Here is a 19,871-nt window from a genome sequence, read left to right as displayed (position 1 = left end):
GGCTTTGCTTTCAAATGAACAGACACAGGTATGCTCTTTGTTAACATTTAAATTTTTTATGTAAGTTTAGGTTTAGCGAGTGTAATGGTAGGTAAATTTGGAATTAATTTTAAAATTTGTTTAACCAATTCTAGTCATTTTTTTATTCCCTCTTTTGCAGATTCTGAGCATCAACAGATGTAAGTACGTAAATTCCTTAATTGAAAAGTCATATGAATTGTCATCCAAAAAATTTTTGATTTTGTGAAGTCCTCTCACCTGAATGCAGTGTTCAATAGTTTGACATCTGCTAGATACCTAACTTGTCTGCGGCCGGATCCACTTTGCAGTCGTCCTGTCCCGATTGACCCCACCCCCTCAACGCCGACCATTTGATAAATCAAATCAGTTAAAATGCATCCAAATTTCAAACCGGGCAATGGAGAAGCCAAACATTGTTTGCAATTTTGGTGTTGGATGTTCGATACCCGCAAACTAAGCGAACCGGCTAAATGCGATTGGTTTTCGGGTATTGGCCACACTCCTCACCCCCAAAAATTGATTCCAATGCAAATTGATAATAAAATATGCGATGGAAAACGCATTTGAATGGATCCTGTGGGAACGTTCTTATCGTTGTTATACCAACACCCCTTGTTTAACCCGCACATTTTCCATTTACTGATTTGGTCATTTAATGCTACGCGGCAAATGACTGAAATGCGGTTAACGCAATGACAGTGCGATTAGCCAAAACCATCGTGGCCGTATCTACTAGGGAAAAGGAAAATGAGAGACATAATGCTGGGGTACGCGTCCTTTCGGTGGGCTTTAGTGGTGTAGTTGTTTCTGCCGCTGCGGTTGCTTAAATCCTAATCTACACACATGTGTTTGTCTGCCCAGAAGTCAAGTTTGCATGTGTCAACCACAATTGGTAAACATTCAGTACTATGAAAGAAGATTGTAATTGTTAAAATCTAATGCAGAAGAAATAATCTTAATTAAGTCACTTAAACAATGCACATCATAATTATGCGGAGCGAAAAGTAAATACATCGCACAAAAGCTTTGTAAGATTTTGCAACTTTTAGTCACATATTTCAACAAACGTTTCAAACAAATACCAACATACTTAACATTATTCAAACCAGGCGAATCACACATACTTATCTAAGAAGAGTTTTTCATCTATGCAATATTTAGACCTTCAAAATTATTCGAATGAATTGACAATTTCTTGATTTATTAAATTTTTTATAGAGCCGAGTAAATGACAAAACATTTCCCTGTCATAAATCTCAATTGGAAGTAAGTAAGAAATACTCGCACAATAAATAACAGTAATTATGCAAGAAAATGTTCAAATAAAAACCAAATTTGTCGTCGTCCTTCTCTGGTTTCTTTTCTTTCTCTTTCCACTTTCCATTTTCAATGATCCATAATTGCTATTAATTGTTCTTGAGATTTGCATAGCAAATAAATCTAAGGGGGAAAATGCAAAACATAAATTCAACAACTGCTTGACACTTGAGCAGAGTTTGAAAGTTTTCTTTGCTGTTGCTATTCTTGTTGCGGCCGTCGCTATTGTCGTTGTCTAAATTATTTAGCATTGTGTAAACTTGTTCAAGGTTGAATAGGCTTTTATACCGAATGGAAATTAAATGCCAACAATAGCAGCAACCTCAAAGAAAACAAGAAAGAAAGCAAACTTCGGCAAGCCGAAGTTCACATACCCTTGCAGCTATTGCATGAATTAAATACTTTTGAAAACATTTAAATTATGATTTACTTGAGTATATGCTGAAAAACAGTGAAGCTATGATGATTTGCAGCTCAATTATTAGATAGTTATTTTATATATTTTTATTAGTTCTATGGGAGCTATATGATATAGACGTCCGATTTTGATTAAATTTAAACCATAATTCTGAAATAATTAAACATTGCCATATGTCGAAGAACTAAACAAAAAATTAAAAAAACAAAACTTATAATTTTTTTTCATTTATTTTTCCGATTGTTCCTATGGGAGCTATATGCTATAGTCGTCCGATTTTGATGAAATTTAAACCGTAAATCGGAAACATTTAACCATTAATAAATGTCGAAGACCTAAACAAAAAATTAAAAAACAGCAAAGTTATAATTTTTTTCATTTATTTTTCCGTCCGATTTTGATGAAATTTAAATCGTAAATCGGAAATATTTAACCAATACTATATGCCGAAGAACTAAACAAAAAATTAAAAAAACAGCAAAGATATAATTTTTTTTTCATTTATTTTTCCGATTGTTCCTATGGGAGCTATATGCTATAGTCGTCCGATTTTGCTGAAAATTAAAACATAATTCTGAAATACTTAACCATTACTATATCTCGAAGAACTAAACAAAAAATTAAAAAACAGCAAAATTATAATTTTTTTTCATTTATTTTTCCGATTGTTCCTATGGGAGCTATATGCTATAGTCGTCCGATTTTGATGAAATTTAAACCGTAAATCGGAAATATTTAACCATTACTAAATGTCGAAGAACTAAACAAAAAATTAAAAAACAGCAAAGTTATAATTTTTTTCATTTATTTTTCCGATTGTTCCTATGGGAGCTATATGCTATAGTCGTCCGATCCGGCTCGTTCCGACTTATATACTACCTGCAATAGAAAGACAACTTCTGGGAAAGTTTCATGCAGATAGCTTTAAAACTGAGAGACTAGTTTGCATATAAACGGACGGACAGACGGACAGACGGACAGACGGACAGACGGACAGACGGACAGACGGACATGGCTAGATCGACTCGCCTAGTGATGCTGATCAAGAATATATATACTTTATAGGGTCGGAGATGTCTCCTTCACTGCGTTGCAAACTTCTGACTGAAATTATAATACCCTCTGCAAGGGTATAAAGATTTGAATTACGTCGAAGACGATTCGAAATGCCAAAAGGCAGCCAAAGTTTGCCTCGATTGTTTTTGGGCCAAACTCGAAATCAAATTGTGCCAAATTACTTGGCCAGCAAATGCTTGGGCTAACCAACACTGTTTCTATCAGTCTCTCTATGTGTATCGTCCACTCAGTCTATGTGGCTGTCTGTGGTCCAAATGAATAATTTGGCATCGCAGATAAACGAAATCAATGTCCACGGCCCGGGCCCGAAACCAAATGGCAACATCTGCACATTGCGCTGGATTCTGGTGCTATCGAGGGGTGAAATGGTTTCAGTGGGCTAGTCGAACCTCTGGGCCACTCTGGGGATCTTGTTATTGAATTAAAGTGACTTGATTTACGGTGCGTTCTGGTCAAAAGCTCTTAATGGCATTTGCCACGAGTCCAGCTACCCTCTAATTCTCCAACCCGCTCGGTATGGTCCTTCATTCGTCCCCCAACAGGGTCACTCGTTTTCTGAAATGAAGTTTGCGCTCTGTGATGTTGTCATCATCAACGGTTCGTATGCGTGATATTAAGTATGCGACATGTTGCGCTATGCAGATGAAGATGTGAATTAAAGGGTTTTCAGTGGAGCAGAATTAAAATGTGAAAATGTAACTGGTAAGAAGATTATAAAGATAAATATATGGAAAAATATAGAAAAATTAACTACAATTAAAAAAAAAAATTTTGATGAATGGTAACTCTGATGACTTTCCAAATAGTTTTGATTATAGTTTATTCACTAACCATCTTATCCCTTACTAAAATCGATTGCTTTTAGTATAACAAAAATTTTGAAAATATACAATTAATTAATTAATTAATATAAAATTAAAATTAAAACATACTATGCAAAATTAAATAAACACCTAAACTAGTTTGCCATTCAAAAATAGTTTGACAGTGGTTAAAATTGGATAAGGGTATTTCGCGTAATTGAAACATGTGGGATCAAAATTTTCAATAAAATGACGTTACGCTCGCTTATGAAGGCTAGGAACTTTTGTTTGCCATTGATTACCCTCACCACTTGGCTGCGTGTTGTGGGAGCTGATAACATGGTTATCGTGGTTGGACTCATTGTTATTGCCATTATTGCGGGTACTGCATGCGCACACAAACGCGCGTAACTTAACTAAATTTATCTAAACCAAGGCGAACCTTAAATGACAACAGATAGCGACAATAATTTATGCATGCTGCATGCTGCAAGTGGAAAACAACAACGGGAGCCACCCAACTCCCACTTCCATGGCTTTATCTTGTAGTAGCCACGCCTCCTCAACCGCCAAACAGGCACCCCTACACGCTGACAAGGCTGCACATAATTTAATTAAAATGAAACCTCGCACGGGGCGCTGAACTGCAAACTGTGAATGCAAATTATTATTAATTACAGCAGAGCGACGACAAATGTTTATGCCCGCCATATGTGTGCCAGTCGGTCTGTTTCTGCCTCTCTTTGCTGGCGTTGGCATTAGGGATGTGCACGTGAGTAAATAGTCTTCCACAAACAAGAAATCTCCTTTTGCGCGGTTCCCGAAATTTATTTCTTCGTTATCTGGCATGAAAACGCGGATAGCTAAGAATACCATATATTTGTTAAAGGTATTTTATCTTAAACTCACTGTTAATGCGGTTCAGCACAATAGGAAATACTTTTCGTGTCACGCACTCATCTCCACCTTGCATTCATGGTAAGACGCAGCGGCGCCATCTGTTGACAGTTTGTCGCAAAAACAGCTTTGGTTAAGTGCACGGGTGTTTATGTGCGGTAAATGAAATTAAGAGAAATCTAAACACATTTGCTATCCAATTATCCTAATGTCAACCACTTTGGCTCACCCAGGTTCTTGCTGCAGCGGGTATTTTCTTTTTGTGAGTGAACTCTTTTTAGCTTCAGGACTTGAAAAAAAATTAGCGCTTAAAATTGTTTTTAGTTATATTTAAATATATGATTTCTAACTTAAACCTGTTGATTTTAATACGGTTTCTAACAATTCCTACAAGTTGAAAAAAAACCATAAATACAATAGCAAGTTTAAATGTTTATAGTGTTTCCCAGATGATGAAAACAATTTTGAATTGTAAAGAATTCCAGAAAGTTGATTTTAATTGATTCTGTGGACTACTTAGCTATAGGATCTGATCTTAAATGTGTAAACGATGGGCTTTTATTCCAAATACATTTGCTGTACAAACATCAAAATGTGTTGGCTTTGTGAAAATCATCAGTCATAAGCACTGATTGATGATTCTGGTTGATGGTTAATATTGGATGGCTTCCTTAATAAAACGGCATATTTGATGATTATTAATTCGATGTTTATTTATGCAAGTAAGAGTCCATATTTCAACGGACTACATTGAAACCATATATTTTTGAAAACGAATTCAATCAAAAAGTTAAATCTAGGGGCAGTAGCAGTAGATCTCGATGGGCGATTCTCGGGCGCAAAAGGATTGATCTTTGTATCGGTCCGTCCGCGTAATTGCTCCTTGCAGTGAGCTTTCGTTCTTGGAAAGAACGGTGGCATCGAAGTGACCATATCCTGGCTCTGTCACCAGGCGCACGGTGATCGTTTCGTATTCTACGTACTTTTTTCGCAGGTAGGCGTCCTCTACTCTAAGCAGCTCCAGCTGATGACACTGCTTATAGGGTAGCAACAGCTCATTGATCCTCGCTACGGCAAACTTGGCGATCTGTTGAACGCTTCGGAGGTTCCATGGTATCTTAACGAATCCATCGCACTCGCAAAAGTGCAACGGTATGCGGGCGGAAAAGCAACTTCGCTCCTCCGGAATTGGCAGAAACAAGGAGACATTGTGATCGTTCCGCAATCGCAGGGTGCGACTGCGAATCCGCTCGTCGCTGAGGTTCTCCAGGTCGACCACATCCTTAAGAGTCTCGTGGATATCGTAAGTGGTCACCAGACGGTGAGCGTTGGTCCGAAGATTTGCCACGGCCAGCGGAAATCGGCGGTCGAGCCATTGCGGATATATAGCCACCATTGTTGGCAACGAGGTCTCTCTCATGCCCTGGAACGTTTTCACAAAAGGACCAAAACGCAGACCATGATCGGACAAGAGCAGCACCAAGGATCTTTCGAGGATTTTGCGTCTTTGCAACGCTTTCAAGAGTAAGTAGTACTGCAAATCCGTCTGTTCGCCGTACTGAAAATAATCGTGTACGCCCATTGTCTGCCAGAAAAAGGCAAAAAATCCCCTATCCCAACATCTCGCCTGCATATGTGGCAGCAGACGGTAGATGAATTCGTACAGTACATGGTGATAAGCTCGATCACCACTGCAGGTGATCTCATCTGCGCCTCGCGCCACATATTTAGTATTCTTGTGAATCTCGTTCATCACACTGCGCAAATAAAAATCAGTGGGCCTCTTCATAAAACCGGGCTTTGCATAGGTAAATGTGCCTCCAATACGGGTGTCCTCGCCAAACATAGTCGCGTAACCAGCCGCCTCGAATTCGTGCCACAAAAGGTGGCATCGGTCGTAGTTTGTCCTATTGTTTGCCCCAAAACATCCACTCCGAGCCTCCATCTCGTCCGCACTCTGGCCGCTCAAAAGGGGCATCAGATTCGGATACGAGTTCACGCCAACGCGATTGTAGCCCCATAGCTCCGTGTGCGGCAGACCGTCCACAAAGTCCATTGTTCGGCTGAAAACAAAAAATACATATTTGTTTAATTGGGACAAGCTAAAAGTATTATTATAAATTATTGTTATTTGTTATATTTCGGAACATATTAAATTTAAATCCAATATACATTGCTTACAAGTGCTATTAATGTTCAATGGCTAAACCTTTTCTTATTACATTTTTTTCAGCAAAAAAATCCTGGTCATGCGGTTTTTGTTTAAATTATTTATTGAACCATCGACGATTTTATGTTTTAATTGGAAATTTGGGAATGTAAATTTATGTTTGAAAAAAACCAATTAAACTTCGAAGATGTAATGTGTATTTCAGTTTAAAAAAAACAATTTTAGTTGGTTTAAATTAGTTAACCAAGCGTGAATTTGCATTATATATTTAAATTTATTTAAATGGAAAGTCCCGAAGCATACACTTACGTGAAGTAGCGCTGGTAATGCATGTGCGAAATAGAGTCGATGCCCAGGATCAAAACGGAAAGGCGTTTTACGGGTTCCAACTTGGCAGGCTTTATTTTCTGTAATTTTGGCGTTGGTATGAACATCAGTACGTCGTGAAACACTAGACGACCATAGTCCAACCAGCACCAGACCCGCAGAGTTATGCTACCCGACTTTACCTCGGTGAAATTAGTCCACTTGCTAAAGCCAAAGAGTTTCGATTCCAAGTACATATTTTCAAAGTCGTTTTTTCGCACGAAGCGTTTGTAGGCGCAGGAGATTTCGCTAATCCTTCTTACACCGAGCTTCTTCCAAAGTTTTTTCTGGCTAGCGGCCAGATGTAGGTAATTTCGTCCGCCTTTTATTCTCGGCTCAATCAGCTTTATCATAAAGCACCAGCATATCGGCATCTGCGTCATATGGTACATTGCGATGGGCGACAGGGGATCCATGGAGAATATCCGGCATTGTGACGTATTCACGAACAACCCCCTTTTTCCCGACTTGCCTTCCAGGGGTGGCTGAACTTCCTCATTGGTTTTTAAAGGCTCTCGGTTATATTGCAAATACAGCAGGAGGAAAATTATGCAGACCAATATGATGTTTAACCCTATCTTCTTCACCTCAATCAATAATAGGTTATAACCCATTGGACAATTTTATTTTCGGACTTTTTTGTTGAACAAAACAAGATAAATATTTTGTAAGGCAGTCAAATTTTTGTTAGAGGTATCTAGATCTACATTAAGTTGATTTTATATTATTAGTCGTTATACTCAGGTGTATCTCACAAAATGCAGTGATTTTATTTTTACGTAACTTCAAAAGCAACAGACCAATATATAATTCCCCTGTTTTTTTTGTTTTATAAATCTATGGTTTTCAAACCTCAAAAGCGCACCAAATTTTAAACCACTTTAACTTTTTTATGTTATTGTAGTTTGACTAACTTAAAATAAATTTGGTTATCACTCTTTTTTTTAAAGATTTTTCTGTGTCAATTAGCATAGCTTAAAGTCTCAGTTCTTTTGGCCTTTTAAGCTCTGCTTGCGCTTGCGAAGAAAAAAAAACCTAAAACAAAGAAAAGCAAAAGGGCTAAAACCAAGACAAAATAATGAGACCCCTACAAGCGACCAGGGATTGAGTTTGCTGTCAGGCGCTTTAATTAGTCTGACTAGATTGGATTTTGCATTTATAGTTAACTCAGTTAAGTTTCTCAATCTTTTTCAATGTGTACCAATTTGTAAGATAATCCTAACGAGTTCTAACGATCTATCGATTTCGGAATAGAAATCCAAAAATAAATACAAATCAAAAAGAAGAGAAGCCAGTACCTTTTAGTATGTACTTTTTTTCCTATAGCACAATATCATTCGTTTAGTTAATTCTACAAACTATTTTACCTGATTCTATTCAAGCGAAAGTAACCGGATCTATTTCACAGCCGATCCAAAATGGGAATTGTGTTTCTCATAAAATGTTCATTCTCGTTTTCGTTTTCTTCTTTGTCTTTTCATTTCTGGAATGCTTTTCTGTAAGCGAATTTCGCTATGTTGTTTTCTTTAATTTTCCGTCAACGGAGGCAGCAAAGCGCCGGCTTCCTGCTTTCCTGTGATCCTTTTTCTTTGCAACCCTGTAGTCCCTTGCTCCAGCGGCTTTGCTTTCCTCGGTCATGTCTCGTTTGCAGCATCCTGTATCCTGTGTAAAACATATGCATACATTTTATACCATTACAGCATAACAATATTGCATTTGCAGAAACATTTCTCTCTCTGGCCCACAACCGCTACCATTTGCTTTCCGTTTATTTTTTTTTTGGATACCTCTCCGTCTCCTTTCCTACCGCCAACTGTCTTTCGTTATGCGAATCCAGCGTGAATCCCGTGAATCCTAGCGACCTGCTGCCGCCATCCTTGGCTCTCACCCGCGTTACCCTGGAGTTACGGTTTCCCTGTGCATACCCTGTAGTAAATACTGAGATTAAAGATATTGTATTTTCAAGAAAATAAATTTATTGTTTTAACTATTGGTACCATAGTAATGGTTTGTGTCATCAAGCAGTACCAACAAGATTTATTTTACTTTCGTCTTAAAAAAAAAATGGTTTGAGATTAGATTTAATAGTTAGTTTATTTACCCGAAGAAGTTTGATCTTATCGAAAAGATTTTATAGGATATCTCCGGATTGTTACGGTCCATAGAGTATAATTTTAGCTTGCCTTGCTTGTTGTTGTTTTATTTCGTTGGATTTCAGTTTCAGTTTTTGGTTTTGGGTAAAGGTTTTACCTGTGCTTACGCCACCCACAACTCTTCGACTTGGTCGGAGCCCGCCCGCTGCCTGCTCCAATTACTGTTTGCATAGTTGAGTGTCGTCTGCGGAAATTTGTTTATTTTACGCGCATTGCGTTTCGCCTCTCCACGGTCTGGTTGGATAACCATCCCTCCTCGCCCTCTGCCATCAGGATCCTTGGCTTCTCCTTTTCGCCGGAATCGGAGGAGCAGGAGCACAATGAGACATGACGACGGCGTATTCTACGACCGATTCGCTAAGACAAACTGACAACTAAATGCGTCAGACTCGTTGCAGATTTCATTTGGCGTGAATTCTTCTTTACATTTCCCCCCTCTATTTTTATTTTATGGTTTTCCTACCTTTTTTGCCAATGTATTTTGCATTTTTGTAGCTTTCGTTGCCATTTCCCTCGGCTGCGAAACCTTGTGCATTGAGCAGGTTTATAGCTTCTTCTTCTGCCACCGTCGCCGCTGCTGCTGCCAAACGGTGCAAGTTACAGTCGCAGTTACCGTCAGAGTTGAATAGCACCGCCAGTTTATTCCCCTGCTCGACAAAAAAGAGGTAACATCAAGAAATGTCAGACACAGCCGTGACTACCGAATAAGGCAACAAAAACACAGGAAAAAAGAAACGAATCGTGGGAATGGCCAGGATGAAGGCGGAGGACCGTTTACCAATGCGTATGTGCAATAAGTTGCTCATCAAATTGCGTTACGTATACGAACATAACTATAGACGGCAAGCCTAATGAAAATGTCGTCGAGGCTGTAGATAACAAAACCGTTTGTGATGGGATATTTCTGTTTGTTTAAATCCATATAAGCTGGCGCTTAATTGAAAAGCAAAATACAAATTTAAACATTTAAGTTGTTAAAAATATTTCGTAAGCTTGTAAGGTTACTAATTTATAATCTTTTTTTAGAGTAAGACGTTGATTTTAACTTAGTTTGATGATAAGATCTTAAATTAGAGTACAATTTGAAGTTAAAAAAACAATTGATAACACTTAAAATCGTTTTAAATAAAAGTAAATAAAAACTAGTTTGTTAATAATAAAAATTGGATGAAAAGGCTTGATTAAATTTGACTTCACTTGACAACGGACATACAATTTTGGCCTCGTCGGTAGAAGTACGAGTAAGGCTTCAATCACTTGACATGTTCAGTACTCAATTTGTGGATTGCTCGGATTGCAGATCCCCCTCCTGATTTTGCTCCTAATACTGCTACTTTTGCTTAGTGCTCATCATCTGCCAGTGCTCATCCTTAAGCCCTCCTTGCTCCTCCTCCTGCCACTGTGGCATGTTGCAGGCACTTGTGCTGGCTGACTGACCAACCAAAAGAGTCGGGTCCAGCATGTAGTTGGCCTGTGGCCAGGCATTCCTACCTGTCAGAGGAACTGAGCGTATGAGCATCAGTCCGTGGGTGGATGTTGCTGCTGTGGTTGCTGCAACTTCTGCACCTGCTGCTCCTGCCACTCTTCCTGCCGTTGTCCTGGCCAACAACTATGCGTTGACAGCGGCCTCCTCGAATCCTTAGCCCTATATGGAAGTGGGTTCATTTTGGGTCAGGCGTGGGAGGTTGGGATGAACAGCACACAAGCCCATCATCCATCCATGTGACTCCAGAAAATTTACCTAAAAACACCCAAGGCAAATTGTTAATAGAGTTTAGTTAACATGGAGCTTTATTTTTTTTTTTTTTTTAATCATGTTAAGTACATAAAATTGAGTTTAAGAAAATAATGTTAAATATAATTCAATTAATTTAATTTCACAATTTTTAATCGTTACATAAAGGTAATCTTCTGAAGTTAATCCCTTAAAATTGTTTAAAAATTAAGTCATTTTTTTTTTTATCATCTGGGTTATTTAGGAGTAAAAACATTTAATCTAAAAAGCTATGAACTTCAGAAGAAAATATGGATCCTTAAATTTTTAGTAAACTTAATATTTATCAACAAAAACGTAAATTTTTTCTTTGGTCGTTTCTACTGTGAAAGCTGTTTGTCAGGCTGCAAAATTAGTCGGTCTAGCAAATGTTCAGACTGGGGAGGGGATTACATAGGACCAACTTGCTGCCAATAACTCAACTAATTGTCGCTGCAAGTGGTCGCCCGCTCTTCGTCCTTGCCCCATGGATTTTCGTCCACCCAGCTGGCAGAAAAATGAGCTACGAATTGTTAATTTCTGGCTGCAGCTGAGCAAAGAAATCGTTTTGGCAGCCAGGCGAGCGCAGCCGAGTGGCAGCATTATTAAAGCCTTGTCAGCGGCAGTAAAGGCAGTGGCAGCAGCATCAGGAGCCGTCGCCGCACGTGGCGCAAATTGTGGCATAAAACGGTAGCAAAGACACCTGCTGGCTGCTCTGCATATTAATAAGTTGCTCGGGCCACGCTTTTCCAGCCACCATAATGTATATTTCCCAGGTTAGTGGGTTGGCTCTGGCCCAGCTGGCCATAGTTAAGCTTTCATTAGACTCGTTGGCCAATTTGGGATGCTTTTGTTGTTGGTGGTGCTGCTGCTGTCCAATACGTATACGTTGTCGCTGCTGACAGTGCGGCTGGCTGAGGCCCACGCTTTAAGTCTTAAATTATTTGCCAATGATTTATACTTATTGTTAAATTTTAAAATTACATTTTAAAACTTGCGCTCCACCAAAAACTTTAAATATTTATTCTTGAGCTTATATTAATAACCTTTTAAGTTTATTATAATAATTACTTTTTCAACAATTACGGTTGCTTTTGATGCAACTGATTGCATTTCAATTTTTAATAATAAAGATGTAGAAAGTTATGCGTTTCAGAATCATATAAAATAAATTATTTTAAAACAAAACTATAACCAAATTAAATAAGTAAACTGAAGTATTTTACTAAGAACAGCTAACAGCTTGTTAAAAAAAACTCGTGCCCGTTTGTAACTGATCAAATTTGCACCGCAATCCCAATGGCTTTTTTGTGTTCCTACCAATCGAAGAACACGAGCCCTAATGGCCAAAGCTGCATCTGAATACGCAGCAGCTAAAAAAGAAACGGCGATATCCTGGCGACAGGACGTCTGTCGTCTGCAGCAGGTTTCCGTATCTGACTGCCGCTCTGTCTCTTTCGGCCCGTCCTTTCAACTGCATTGCCGCACTGCTGAACTTGAGTTGGTGCCTTGGTTTGAGGGAATTTTATTGTATGTATGTATAAGGGGGAAGGATTCGGTAGGGACCGAATACTGACGCCAGACGTAAATGTCTACCCGCTTCTGATCCTTCTAACGACTCTGTAGCCAGTTGCCAAATTTACTTCAATTTTTTATTTGCCGCCATGGCACGTATAGCGTGCTAAATTTTCCGCACGCATTCTTTGCTTTATCTCTATCTCCCCATCTCCACCTATATCGCAATGTCTATGTTATTCGGACCTAGCCCTGAAACTGATATTTCAGTATTCTGTTATAGAGTATCCTGTAAATGTGAAATTAAGCTTGATTTGTATTATTATTACAATAACAAAAAGTTAAATTCCATTTGCCAAATTAGCGTGAAATACTTTTAATTGACAGATTTATTTATGATATGTGATAGATGATTAGTCACTGTTGAATGGAAATGGGTTGAAATTTAATTAATTATGATAATTGATTATTCAAGCATGAAATAGCGAAAATTTGTAGAGTTATATAAGAATTTTCCATTATGTGTTAGACAGGTAAGACTAATAGTTATTAAAATCATAAAAGAGATTACCGTCTTTCTGTGATAACTTCTTAAAATTAAAAGTGAATTTTTTAGTGAATTGAAAAATTGTTAACCAGCTTTATTTTTCCCCCGTCTGCATTTTTTTTTAATTAGAGGGTATCCCGTACTTCAAACTAAGCCCACTTGCAATCCTTTTTGTTCTCGATGAGTGCTCTCCATTGCCGGTGGCTCGGCCGGCCCGTCTGGCAGTTTGCCAAAAAACTGTCAAAGCAACACGAGACAACTCCCCGCCTCCAGCCACCATCCAGATTTCCGCCCCTGGAAAGTCGAATGTCCTGCCGGAGGACAGGGACATGTGTGAATGCCAGGAGGAGCACGCTTTGAAAATTCTATACAAATAAAAATGCAATTCACACAAATGGACTCTTCCCCCGATTCGCTGCACAGCACTGACAGTAGCATTGGGATTGGTCGGGGCTGGGGGGTGCGGGTGTCAAAAAAATCTGTGATAAACGTGGACAAGCGGCAAAGATTAAATTAGTTTGTTGGATTCTTTTTGGGTTTTGTCGGTAGGAACAAAAGTGGACAGCGAATCGAGAGTTATGGGGATTCCCTTTGGGTGGCATAGTTAAATTTTTGTATTCTTCGCCTCACTCGAAATCCCTGTCAAATGCATTTATTGATTGACTTCATAAATCTTTTGTTCAATGGTTTCGACAAAATGCAAAAAGAATTAAACATGAATGACAGCAAATCTACGGCATTGCATCTAATTGATTTTTTATTGTTCGCTCTAATACTTAATTGAAAATAGCCCCGATGCGTTTTTAGATTACACCGTTGCTATGCATTCCATTATTGTTCGTTATATTCAAATTGTTGTTATAAATTTATTTTCAATGGACACGTCTATCTGGTTGCAAGCTGGAGTGAAATGTGCTATGGAATTGGAAATTTACTTACGGCATTGAAATGCTGAAAACAATTTTAAATAATTTAGTAATGGGAAACAGAGCCCAAACAAGTTGTTTGGTAAGATTAGTTAAGAACTTTTGTTTGTTCGTTTATGCATTTAATACCAGTAGTGAAACAGCAAAGTTGTCAATTATTGTTTTCGCCAATTATTTCGATTTCCGCAGGCCCTACAACTTTGCATTGATCACGTTTAGTTGTCCGGCCTTGCAAATAGTTTTCTAATAAATTGGACAAACTCCAAAAAACCAGAACAGAATTGCTAGCAATGCAAACTGGCTAACTGAAGGTAGGTCAGATGACTTTTCTAGCAAATTTGCAAGGCAATTTTGCTGTAGCTGACACTTTGCTATTAAGACGCTCAGAAGGCGTATGCATTGTATGCTCTTTGTCATATTCATGAATTGCCTATCCTCAAGACAGAAACTCGTTATCTCGATTATTTTGAATGATGACTACACTGTACGCATTCGATCCAAGGGGGTGTCGGTATGACATGTTTCATAAATATTCAAAATTAATTTTGTGCATCCCCTCTGACATTGATGCTGATGCTGACGATGTGTGCATGTGGTTCCAGACTGAGATATCATGTCCGAAAAATTCCAGAGGTTACTTCTGTTGTATGAATTCATTGCTCTCGGGACGAACAAAAATAAGTGAGAATATCTTTTGGTCAAATGTGACGACTACGCGAATATCTCCTAGTCTGGAAGAACCATTTTTGTGTGAAGGAAAGTAATTTTTGAATTACTTTATCCCATTCACTTTCCAGTAACTTAGAAAATTTCTTGACCAAGCACCTTGCTTAAAATCAGTCCGAAAATATCGTTTTACATTAAAATATATATAACGTCGAATCGTATAGTCTGATAGATTATTTACGTGTAAATAAATTAATTTTTGTAATCTTTAAGTGCAAACCCGTTCACTTTCCAGTAACTTAGAAAATATCTTGACCTTGCTTAAAATCAGTGCGAAAATATTGTATTCTATATACCCTTTCAACCGAAATTTAATGGGTACTCACCATATGACTGCAGTTTGGTCCTGTTCGGACTGACCATGAGTGATGTGCTGCTGAAAATGTATTTATAAAATTTATGCACTGCCCACACCAGAGGTCCTAGAGTACTCAACTTGGCAAGTGGATTCTTCACTTTATGACCGGGGCGAAGTCAACAGCTTCACGGATGGTTTGCAACTATTTCGAATACATTTGGGAGCTTGAGTGTTCGGTATATCTTGATTTATTTATTTGTTTATCAGGCTCCCGCAAATAAAACAAGCGATGTGAGTGCGTATGTATGGGCTTTGGGTTGAGAAGACGATGTGTGCCAGATAAAGCAGAAAGCCAGTAGTTGTCAATTAAATGGAAATGACAGGAAAATTGGTACCTCCGTTCTATGGATCGAAATAAACGTTAGGCGACTAATTGGGTCTTTAAAACGTTTGAGTTGGCCTGCCCGATGAGAGGAATGAACTCAGGTGCCCACTCGAAGATTCTCATTAATTTCGGGGAATAAACTTTCAGACAAAGATGGCCAGGGGAATTGGCGGTGCTAGAGGAAGATGTTCACCTTTAGCTCATCATCAAGAGAATCGTATTCCCTTCCATCCACCTAGAAAAGTGTTTAATTACAGGGCACAGCAAATCCGTCAGCATATTGAACCAGCCAAGTGGAACGTGTCGTGTACGGTTAGTTAGAGCGAGTAAGCAGCTGTCGCTGTCTCATTCTCCATCTCTAGCGTTTAACCCTTTGACGAGCTCAATCCGAACCCAAAAAAATGGAAAACAGCAAAGCCAAATGAACAGATAGCAAATGTCATTAGTATTCAACTTTGGGTCTGAGGCGAGGGTAAATCGAAAACTTGAAGGTGTTAACTTTTGAGCTAATCGGAGTGTAAATGGAGGGTATAATTGGGTATGTTTGAATGCTTTGTGGTAAGTGTAATAATATGTAAGCATGCCTTTCGCAAAATTTGTTTGCAAATTATTTATTTAATACAAGTATTAATTTAATTTTCCTTTTTCACCCTTGTTGGTCAGTATTCTTTTTTTTCGGAATTGTTTAAACATTACGTTTGTAAATCTTTTCCCCTTATTGTGATTGGGCTTTAAATAAAAATTACCAATTAATTGCATAAAACATGGAACTTGGTAACCATTTTTCAAATTGTTAGAACAACCCTCCGCGAATGTTCAGACGTCTTTGTCGCGTTGTGTTTGCTTTCGCCCTGGAATCCTTGGTCCTGTTGCCAGCTGTGGGTCACACGCATATGCATAAAGCGAATATGGACCGGAGGGTTCGTTTTGGGGGGGTTATACTGTGGAATCAGAGTGTTTTGGTGTGGCACTCATTGGTGCGTAGACTGCCGCCAGCGACCTTTTGGTTGACTTTTCCACTTTGACGAAATTAAATCTGCAATGCTTAAATGATGATGGACGGACTTGTGTGTGTGTGCGCTTGAGTAAAAATTGAAAATGCGATCAGATGAGGGTTATAGGGGAAGTTTGGTTCGAGTGTTGCTTGCGCATACGTGCCACGTTCTTTACAGTATTTTGTGTGCCGAATGGATTGAAGAATTTTTAACAATACAATTATGACTGATAATTATTTTTTCTAGCATATTGAAGAAGTAACACTATTATTATCGTTTTAACGGATGTTTAATACAATCACGCAATCAGTAATTTAAACAAAAACTGATTTAGTTTTGAGAAAACCAGAACTTAGTTTCAACAAAAATTTAATTTGCCTAATCTTATACTAATCAATTTAAACTCTTGGACACATTTCTATATTAAATTAAATAATAATCTAAAAATAAATTAAGCGCTCCTTTAGCTTATGCATATCCCAAGGGAAGATATGTAATCGATGCTCAAAGTACTAGTTATATTAACGCAACAATGAACATGCACGTATCATTAAATTCATTACTTGCATTTGAAGCAAGCTCTAACTACGCATACGTCTAAAATTTTAGTCCATTTGCATGTCCATGTTCAAGTCCAGATCAGCAGTTGAAGGGAACGAGCTACAGAATCAAAAGCAGCGACCAAAGCAAAATCAGGAGCAACAACAACTGCAATGGCTCTGGAGTGAAACACTTTAGTAATTGGTAGCTTATTTCCATCAGCAGACAGTGTGGCTGGCGGGAACGGGGCTGGTGTATAAGGGAAGAACTAAAGGAAATGAAGGGACAAAGCCAGAAAGCAGGAACAGAGTTGGAACCGGAGAACAGAACTAAAGCCGGAGCTAACGGCATCACGATTATGCACAAAAGCCCTACTGTCAAGCTTAATGTGAAACGTCGCACAAATGAAACAAATGCAAAAAGCGATAGCTTGGTATAGTCGGGGAGGGGTGTTGGTGGTAAAATAAAATGGAAATGACACATCTTACACATGGCTTTAGTACGAGGTTAAATTGTGTGTGCTTTTGGCCAGCCAAACTCCAAGAGTATCTACATATATTTATCTGGTTCTTACAATTTCCTGCTGCTTTATATCTGTAAGGTGACTTTATGCTTGTAGGTCGGTGTATCCCAGAGGACGAGAAGGCAGAAGAGCCAAGGCGAAAAGAAAGCTGAAAAAAAGGTTCCTACTTTGACATAATTAAACGCATTTGAAAGATGAAGATGTCGCCCTGTCGCAAATGGGAAGAACAAGAGCAAGATGAAGATGTTGATGCTGACAGCAGCGCCCCCAACCCAACCACTGACCCTCCTCCGGCTGAGCCTGATTCATGACATGGCCACGTCGTATAGGCGAAGGTGTGGCAATCTGCCACCTCAGTAACCTCCACCTTCCAACCTCCCACTTGCCACCACAGTGATGATGAAGCTGATTATGTTTGGCTCTCTGGCTGTCCCACCATCGGCCTCTTCAACTTATATATTTTTTACTTGGTCTTATAAAGAAGATTAAGTGCGCTTGGTCTATCAATATTACACTGGAAAAGATGAAAGGGTTGGAAATAATAATTCTGCAAATAATTCTCCTTTTTTGTTGGTCAATTTTTTAATGTTTTTTCCGAATTTGTATTATATGATGTTGAAACTTACTAACTCGAAAACTTGAAAGTAAACCCTGTGAAGATACCTCTTATGGGAAATTGTAATTGGATTCTTCTTTATTTTAAAATCTATTTATGGTCCGTTATTTTAATTTTTTATATTTATGTTTTTATTTTTCTGAAAGATTTTACCTCGTCTTCCTTAAATAACATTTATCCACAATTAAATTAAATGCTTTTTTTACTGACAACTGCTAAAATTTAATTTAAATGAATAATAATAGATCAATTTAATGTAGACTTGATTACAAATGAAATATTTGATCTGAGATTTTTCTACCATATTCCGTTTCTACAGTGTCCAAGTGCAACAGCTTCGTCCTCTATCTCACCGCTGGAGCAAGTTGAAAAGATTTGAGCGGTATTCGAGGAATTTTATTTAGTTGGTCGGCTGATGATATTCCCCCTGATCGTTCTGGTTCCACTTGCCATTCCTGTTGGCATTTTATGGTGGCCATTTCTCTTGTTTAAGGTGCGAGAGCATCAGCCATACCACACCAACCATACCACACAATTCTTGTTCTTCTTCGACTTCAACTGTTCGTTGTGGTGGCTGCTGTGGTCGATGTTGTTGCTCTTAAATCCATAAATTATGCAGACATTTAGCAGCCGCCACGAGGCCGAGGAAAATTACGTATACGCCGCGTGTTCACCGCTTGTCCGTTCATAATTTAAGTTTTTCCCGCTTTTGGCACTTTTGCTCTTTTTGCTATTGTTGTTTCCTGGCTAGCTGGTGTTGTTCTTGTTTGTCAACATGTCTCAGGGTGTTGGAAGCGGTTTATTATTGCTGTTGTTGTTGGTATTGTCGTTGTCGTTGCTGTATCTGTATTTCTGGATGTGATTGTGGGTGTTTGTTTTTATCTGTGTGCCGCCTGCGGCCATGGTGATAACTCTGATGACGTTGATGAAAAACTTTTGATTGATGTGTTGGCAAAAACTTCACGTTTGTCATTAGGCGCAACTATAGGCGGTAAGGGGCGAACATGGACTGAAAGGGTAGGTAAAGGGTTTTCCTGGATGTGTGTGGTCCACGTCGGTGGGCGAACTTAAGTTTTTGGCATAATAAACGACAGTCGGCAAAAAGTTCTTTCACTGCGCGCGTGTTTGGATGCAGCACTCGAAGAGCTTTACGAAAAGTTTTGTTTATTAATTAATTGGGGGCTCGTGCGTGTTAGTAGTTCAAAAGAGTATCTCTCTATGGGGCGGCCAAAGTTATAAAGCTTTTCAGTCGATATGGTTTTTCATGGGACTTAATTGAAGAATTCGATTATGATACTCCAGATCAGGAAAAAAACATTAGCAGTGTATTAGAAATAAATGTATAATAAAATCTGACATATATTACAATTTTTTTAAGGGATAAGATTTATTTAATTTACATAGAATTTTGGTAAACATGCAAATAAGGTATGGTTGATATGAAAATATCTCTTAAAATATAAACAAATTACTGAGGCATCAGTTTTGTTTGAAACCGGAATTCGTTACTATTGTAGAGTTGAATTTGCAAATACAACTGAAGCAAATAAACCTTGACATGGAATCAGTTACAAACTCAACATTTTATGCACTCACCTGCGTACTTGGCAACCCTTGCAACGCCTAACGAGATCTAGTTGCTGGTTGGGTACCCTTATTTGGTGCTGCGGCTCTAACTATAGTTTTGCCTTTGGCCCTAAACTGTATAAGTACACCTGTACCCCCAGCCTACTTCCTACAAGTCGGAGCCATTCATTACGGCGTGTTTGCCTTTGCCTGGTTGCAACCAACAATGCCACACTTTTACCCACTTCGTAGTTCTTGT

The 19,871-nt window shown here is 38.6% G+C and overlaps 2 protein-coding genes across 4 annotated transcripts in view; one reads left to right on the top strand and one right to left on the bottom strand.

Annotated features, from left to right (window-relative positions):
- LOC108140595 (cadherin-87A) overlaps positions 1-19,871 on the top strand; it is a 59,728-nt gene that overhangs the window by 13,423 nt on the left and 26,434 nt on the right. Inside the window, exon 3 of one of the 3 annotated variants that reach the window (XM_041709079.1) lies at positions 161-179. The exons of the other annotated variants lie outside the window; for them this stretch is intronic. The gene's annotated coding sequence lies outside the window, so the exon portion shown is untranslated. The remainder of the gene's footprint in view (positions 1-160; positions 180-19,871) is intronic. 3 annotated transcript variants of the gene reach the window in all.
- LOC108140596 lies at positions 5,022-7,751 on the bottom strand. The gene is made up of 2 exons (XM_017263503.2): positions 7,013-7,751; positions 5,022-6,596 (listed from the first exon to the last, which is right to left on the bottom strand). The coding sequence occupies exons 1-2, from the start codon at positions 7,681-7,683 to the stop codon at positions 5,330-5,332; spliced, it is 1,938 nt and encodes a 645-aa protein (XP_017118992.1). The 5' UTR covers positions 7,684-7,751; the 3' UTR covers positions 5,022-5,329.

The sequence above is a fragment of the Drosophila elegans genome, unplaced genomic scaffold (assembly GCF_018152505.1).
Source record: "Drosophila elegans isolate 14027-0461.03 unplaced genomic scaffold, ASM1815250v1 contig_476, whole genome shotgun sequence".
Classification (NCBI taxonomy): domain Eukaryota; kingdom Metazoa; phylum Arthropoda; class Insecta; order Diptera; family Drosophilidae; genus Drosophila; species Drosophila elegans.
The sequence above is the reverse complement of the archived record's forward strand: the minus strand, read 5'-3'. Positions and strand labels throughout refer to the sequence as shown.

Excerpts from the sequence above, each read along its gene's own strand:
- LOC108140596 (XM_017263503.2), bottom strand. The coding sequence starts at position 7,683 with ATGGGTTATAACCTATTATTGATTGAGGTGAAGAAGATAGGGTTAAAC. Across the intron at positions 6,597-7,012 it reads CATTACCAGCGCTACTTCAC|CCGAACAATGGACTTTGTGG; the intron begins GTAAGTGTATGC and ends TTTTGTTTTCAG.